Source organism: Oryza glaberrima, chromosome 6 (genome assembly GCF_000147395.1).
Source record: "Oryza glaberrima chromosome 6, OglaRS2, whole genome shotgun sequence".
Classification (NCBI taxonomy): Eukaryota; Viridiplantae; Streptophyta; class Magnoliopsida; order Poales; family Poaceae; genus Oryza; species Oryza glaberrima.
In genome coordinates, this window is record NC_068331.1 from 2,042,609 (window position 1) to 2,049,398 (window position 6,790).

General features: G+C 46.2%; 1 protein-coding gene across 1 annotated transcript; it reads right to left on the reverse strand.

Annotated features, from left to right (window-relative positions):
- Nucleotides 1-4,576: 4,576 nt before the first annotated feature.
- LOC127775900 (AT-hook motif nuclear-localized protein 18-like) lies at nucleotides 4,577-5,914 on the reverse strand. The gene has a single exon (XM_052302212.1). The coding sequence runs from the start codon at nucleotides 5,836-5,838 to the stop codon at nucleotides 4,849-4,851; it is 990 nt and encodes a 329-aa protein (XP_052158172.1). The 5' UTR covers nucleotides 5,839-5,914; the 3' UTR covers nucleotides 4,577-4,848.
- Nucleotides 5,915-6,790: the final 876 nt, after the last annotated feature.

Consider the following 6,790-nt stretch of genomic DNA (forward strand, 5'->3'; position numbering starts at 1 on the left):
TTGATTTTTCTATTGAAATCCGGTGTATCAACACAGTTCACGCAGCTGGATAACTAATGGAGAAATAACCGATCGCCAACGCTGGCACTGTCCAATATATATGACTCAAAATCGCATGAAATTAGTTGCAAAAGTTCATCACGCACTGCATGCTGGAGTAGTTTTCTCTTAAGACTTTTTTTAGAGTACTGGTGTTTTAATTTCTTTCAGACTTTCTTTCTGAAAAAAAAAGAACTCCTTTCAGATTATCAGATATATCGAAGGGGGGTGTATCAATAAGCTTTTGCATCTCCACATGAATCTCCTGCAGCAATATGGATCATATCGATGCATAACATGTTCTGCGTTATCCCATGAACTCGATCTCAGTCACAAGCATGACCTGAAGATGCTCCTTTTTTCCCCCAAAAAAAGATCATGGCCTGAAGATGCTCGATCATTCACCTCTCGCGGCCATGCATGCATGCAATGCATGGGACTGAGTACTGAATAATTCATGCCTTTGCTTGAGTCTTGATTTCACACAAATTTAGATGACACGAAATGCCCTCTCTCATCGTCATCGATCGGCAATTTTATATGATCAATCCATGCACAACACTGCTGGATCGTCTGCATGTACAGCATGCATGCATGAGCATGACGATCACATCATGCATGCTCAAATTTTTCTTTCTCTATAAATTCTCTCTCTAAAGGTGTGTTTAGTTTACACTATTGAAAGTTTAATTGAAATTGAAACGATGTGATGAAAAAGTTAGAAATTTGTGTGTGTAAGAAAATTTTGATATGATGAAAAAGTTGGAAATTTGAAGAAAAAGTTTGAAACTAAACTCGGCCTATAATGTTAGCTTGGGCCGACGTCCCATCGATCTGAGCTCAAAATTTTCTCTCTCTAGCTGTTGCGCGCCATACCTTCCCAACTGTTGCTGCCTCGAAAAGGCGCCAACTGCACGTGTGCCCCTGACCACCACCACCTCCAGCCTCTCTCTCTCTCTTCATCTTCTCCTCTTCTCTCACATCACATATATCACACCCACACACATCACATCACACGCATCCATCCATCCATCCATCTGAATTCTCCATTTCACTTTCTCTCTCTACTCTCTACAAGTGATCAATTCTTTCTTCTTCACGGAGCTCACCTCGATTGAATTCTTCTTCAGGTGGCCCATACCTCACCTCTCTGCATATTGCATCCATCCATGTCGCCCTCCATGCCTGTTAAATTACCGCACTGGGTAGCAGCAGCAGCTGCTAGCTGCATCTCTGCATCTGCATCTGCTGCTCACAGCTCACTCTCTTGCATGCTGCTGCTAGCTATCTACTGTTCCTTGCATCAGCCTCAAACTTCGCGCTAGCTACTCGATCGAACGATCCCTCTCGCAAAGCTGCAAACGAGCCGCTGCTGCCTTTGCTCACGCGGCTCGATCATTCATTCACATTCAGATTCGATCATGGCATCTATATGCATTTTCAGTAAAAAAAGAAAGTAACCAAACAAATTGATCGAATTAACTGCAACTGCATATACATCGATCGATCTGAATATATGCCAAGCGTGCATGCATGCAGCTAGATCGATGCAGTGCAGGCACCGGAGAATCATTTGCTGCTGCTTCTCTTCTTGTTTTTTTTTTTTTTAACATTGCTCTCTGGCCTGCTCTGTGGCTAACAAACCATGCATATTCATTCAATTCTTGCATGCATGCGAGCATGCGATCGATTGAATATGTACAATTGCAGATTGATCGATCGATCGATGCATCATGCAGGCTGCTGCTGGACATGCAGGATCGGAGGGGGTGCACTGTGCACTAGTCCTCCGATCCCAACCATGCATGCAAAGATGAACAGTGTACTCATGCTTCCGAGGCAGCATATGTCCAGCACTGGCTGCTCCCTGCTACCTTAGCTGCAGGAGAAGGAAATGCTCGGATGCAAGTACACACACATGCATGCACACTAACAAGCTCGATTGATCCAATTGCATATATATACTGATCATCAAGACATCAACTGAGTGTGCAGTGATGCATGGACAATATGTGCAGCTAATTTACTCACCGCAGGAGGCGGATCCAGAAAAATGGTTCACTGTTACAAAGCACTAATTTCACTCAAGACATGGGGTATCTATTGAGAAATTTACGGTACGCGGTACGCGAGAAGGGACCAGGTATCATATTTTGTAAATGTTGGTTTTGCGGTATTGGAACAATCATATTTTTTAGTATAAATTTTGGTACCTTTTAGTACATTAATTATGGTACCTCTTAAGGACCATAAAATTCATTTTTTTTAAAAAAAATGATACATGCTGATATCTGAGATACTGAGAGGTATCCCTCTAAGTACCATAAAGGAATAATTAGCCGTAAGTATGATCATCCATGTTACGCTTATTCGGATTACGAGATTATAAAAATGCAGGAGTAATTCTGTCAAATAGAGAAAAAACAGAGGATTGAAAAACACAGTAATTCTGTAGATAGGATTGGTAAACATGTGTTTGGATAGACAGAGAAAAAACGTAAGAAATGGAAAAAATGAGGTAGAAGTGGATGGAAATTTCCCTTTGTTTCTCTATTGATTCCACAGGAAAGGAATTTTTCCTCCGATTTTCCTTTGTGTCGATTCCTATGAACTGAACGACAGGAAAGGAAATATTTTCTATCTACAATATTCCTTTGAAAATTCTCTAAAAAATCCCTCAATCCAAAGAGGCCTAGTGTAGGGCTCAAATTTGTGTGGGCAAGTTCCACCACTAGAAACCTAACCAGTTAAGTTACACTCACTTCGCTTTTATCTTCATCGTACACAACGGCAGGCCCAAGGCATGTGTGAACCAGACAAGTTGCCCGGGATGGTTTGGGTTTCATAACTGTGATGGCCTATACATTTTTTATCTAGTGTTCAACATGTTTATAATAATTGTTCTCTATGTGTTTGCTCAAAGTGGAAGAAAATTCTCAGCCTATATGCCCAGTAGTTTTACATCTATTTGCTTCCTTTTACAACACAAATACACAAATGGAAATATTGCAATAAATGCATTGGTATTAAAATCCTCCGGTTTTTTTCTTTATTATGAAATCACAAATCCCCTGACAAACGAATTTGCGAGACAAATTAACGGAGTTATTACAAAGTAGGCAATGCGCATTAGATTTATATTTGTAAAAAAATTGGGATTTTATACGAACCATGCACATCTAGTGGGCAATGATATACTCCATACAAGCTAGCAGACAAAACAAAAAAATTAATAATTCTATGTTCACTACCAGGATCATGAATTTTCTTAGAGTGCCACAAACCGTCACTTTTGTCGGCCAACCTTCAAGGAAAATGAACACACCAAATCTATAGAGCAAGGGGCATGCCTTTTTTTTTTTTCCTCTTTGCGGTTAACCGGTAGGGAAATCTATTTTGGCGGTCAAAGCAAAATACAGCAATGTCAAAGTTTTCAAATCGACAAAAAAAAATTACTGGCGGTCAAGACCGACAAAATATGGGTCCATAATTTTTTTCAAATTTATTGTTCATATATTAGTAGCATATAATCTTAATATATTTAAAAGAAGCAACGAATTAAATACCCAAATATATATATTTGAGTAAAAAAATGAAACAACAATTTTCCACTTGAAATTTCGGAAAATTTTCCACCCCCACCCAAAAAAATTCCTTAAATTCAATAGTGCTAATCCTGGATATAAATATCTGCACATAAATACATATATGTAATTTTGTATACATATATATAGTAGTCCTCGATCCTGGCTCAAAGAAATAATCACAACAATGACGAAATGCATGCGCTCAACCTAATTGTTGGAGTGCAAGTTGTAGCTACGCACGCACAGCTGAATCTGAACAGCTGATGAAACACACACCTGTGAGGATCCAGCAAACGTCTGTTCCGGAGACATAAAATATAGCAATAGCTGTGTGTACACGTATGTGGTGCCACACAAGCATATGCATATGCATCATATAGAAGGTGAAGTGGTTGTGCTTAATCCCATCTGAACACAACCAAAACGGAAAGGAACAGAGGATATCAACTTATCAAAAGTAGAGCTAATCAAGCAATTAATCTACCATGTAATAATCATCTGATCGATCTGGTCATCCATTCGTTGGTGAAGTGGTTGCTCATGTGATACCATCTGTCCATCCATCCAGAGATGCCTTGTTTGACATGTATGCATATGTGTATGTGTGTGTGACCGGATGAGCCAACCCCAAGAGAAACAACAACGAACTGACCCATCATTCTCCATAAAATACGCAGCTTTGCACACTAAGCTAGCTACCCCCTTGCTCCCAGCTACAGACAAATTAAGAGAGAAAGGTGGACAATGACATGATTAGTTTAATAATTGATTGATTGATTAGCTTGTAGACCCTTAATTAGTTGACTAATTACCACTATCTAGCTAGCAACTAGTAGTACTTGTATCATGCCTCCCTTCCTTAATTACTACTACCTGGCTACCTTAACTAATTAAGCTACATGAATCATGCATTATGCTAGCTAGCTTAAGGTAGTCTATTCAAGAGTAAATAAAAGGTAAAAAGAACACAAAGTAATTAATTAATTAACATCAACACTAACAGAGCACTAGTTTTAACCATCCAACCATCCTTAGCTGCTGCTTAATTGCAGTGATGAGCTTGCAATTAAGCAGATTGCCACAGATTAAACAACACGAGAGCATCATGATTAGCAAAGGCGGAAGAAGAAATTAACTCTTAGCTTAATTCATCCTACACCATGCACGGCTCGCTCCGATCCTTCTCCTCCATTTTTTTTCTCTCCGGCGAGATCGATGTTGATCAGTACGGCGCCGCGCGGCCGCCGCCGCCGCCGCCGCTGGTCCAGCCGTAGGCGGCGTCGCCGGGGAGGTGGATTCCGTTCATCAGGTTGTGTGGCAGCTGGTCTTGAAGAATCGGCTGCTGGGGTGGTGGTAATGGCAGCTGCGGCGGCGGCGGCGAGGACTGGCCGCCGCCCGCCATGTGCTGCGGCGGCTCGTCGTCCTCGAGCGGGAGGCGCTCGTAGGCGGCGTTCCCGAACGAGGCGGCCATGATGACGACGGGGCCAACGGCGATGAGCGGTCCGGCGACCGTGCCGCCCACGACCTGCCCCTGGCCGCCGGAGACGTAGACGGTGAGGCCGGTGGCGGAGGGAGGCGCCGGCGGCGGGAGGAAGGAGCCGGAGAGCGAGAGGATGTCGAAGCGGCCGGTGAGGTTGACGACGGCGCCGGGGCCCGCGCCGGGCTGCCGGACGGAGACGTTGGTGACGGCGCCGGTGGCGCTGAGCACGCAGACACCGACCTGGCGGCGGCGCGCGAACGTGGCGACGCTGTCGACGAGGTCGCACCCGGAGGCGACCTCGAGGACGTGCGCCCGCAGCGCGCTGGCGCTGTCGCGCGTGATGATGACCGGCGGCTTGGGCTTGTTCTTGGAGCCGGCGGGGCGGCCCCTGGGACGCCGGATCACCACCGGCGCCGCCGCCCCTTGCTGGTGCTGCTCCTCCCCGGACTGCTGCCTCTGCTCCTCCCCGCCGCTCCCGTTGCTCCCGCCGCTGTTGATGGTGTTGTTGCTCTCATCCACCAGCTCCTGCTTCGCCATCCCACCAGCCGCCGCCGCCGCCGCCACAAGCTGCTGCTGCTCCTCCTGAAACTGCTGGAACGCCGCCGGGTAGTGCGCCCCGCCGCCGTGGTGGAACGGGTGGTGGTGGAACGCCGCCACCGGTGGCGCTCCGAAGTGGTGGTGGTGGTGGTGGTGCCCACCCCCATGCGCCGCCGCCGCCGTCACCGGATCCATCTGTCTCCCTCTCTCACGGTGGCGCGGCGTGGCGCGGCGCGGCGGTGGTCAAAGCGGAGGCGAGGGGTTTGGTTTGGAGGAGGAGACGAGAGGAGAGGAGAAGGGTTAAAATACAGGCGCGTAGATTGGGGAAGGGGGGAGTGGGGCCCACCAGGGGGTGGTGCGGTGGGACCCACCAGGGGGGAGCGGGCCCTGGGCTGGGCTGTCTGATCCTGATCGCGATCGCGCGGTGGCTGGCTGGTGCTGCCCACGTCTCTATCTCTTGCTATGTCACACCTCGCTCGATCGCTGACATGGCTGATTTGCGGCCGTGTTGTGTTGACCGTGTTCTTATAGCCTTTGCACCTCCACCATTGCCACCACGGCCACGTCACTATGGCTACTAGTATAACGTTGTCAAGACACTGCCAAAGTATGGTTCTCGGGGAGAATCAGAGATAGGGTGTGGGTGATACGTACTCACGCCGCGATGCCAAACAGAGCGTCAAATAAGTGACTATACATGTGCTTTACTCTATCTTATAGGATGCGCGTTAGTTACCCTATCTTATAGAATAGACTGGTGCGTATTCACACCGTAACACCCGAACGAAGCATCAAATTGGCGACTACATTGTGTGTTACCTTATCTACTCGCCATCTGTAGATACTACAAGATACGGCGTACACCAAATGGAGCATCAAATAAGTGCCTGTGTGCGTTACTCTATCTGACTATCAATCTATTCTTTTTTTTAGAAGACTTCTTTTGGAATTGGGGCTTAGTACGGAAGGGATAGATAAGACGTATCACTGCAGATAGTGTGATACGTTACCGGTTACGGTTGCTTTGGCGTTGCGTGATGATTTTGCTGAGGCAAGGATAGAACCATTGTATGACCTGACACGTTGCAAATGACAAATTTAGAAGTTGACCACTGAAGCCGTCGATTTAGAAGTTGCACCCAGAGAA

Bases quoted from the DNA above. Each gene is read 5' to 3' on its own strand.
- LOC127775900 (XM_052302212.1), bottom strand. From the start codon at position 5,838: ATGGATCCGGTGACGGCGGCGGCGGCGCATGGGGGTGGGCACCACCAC.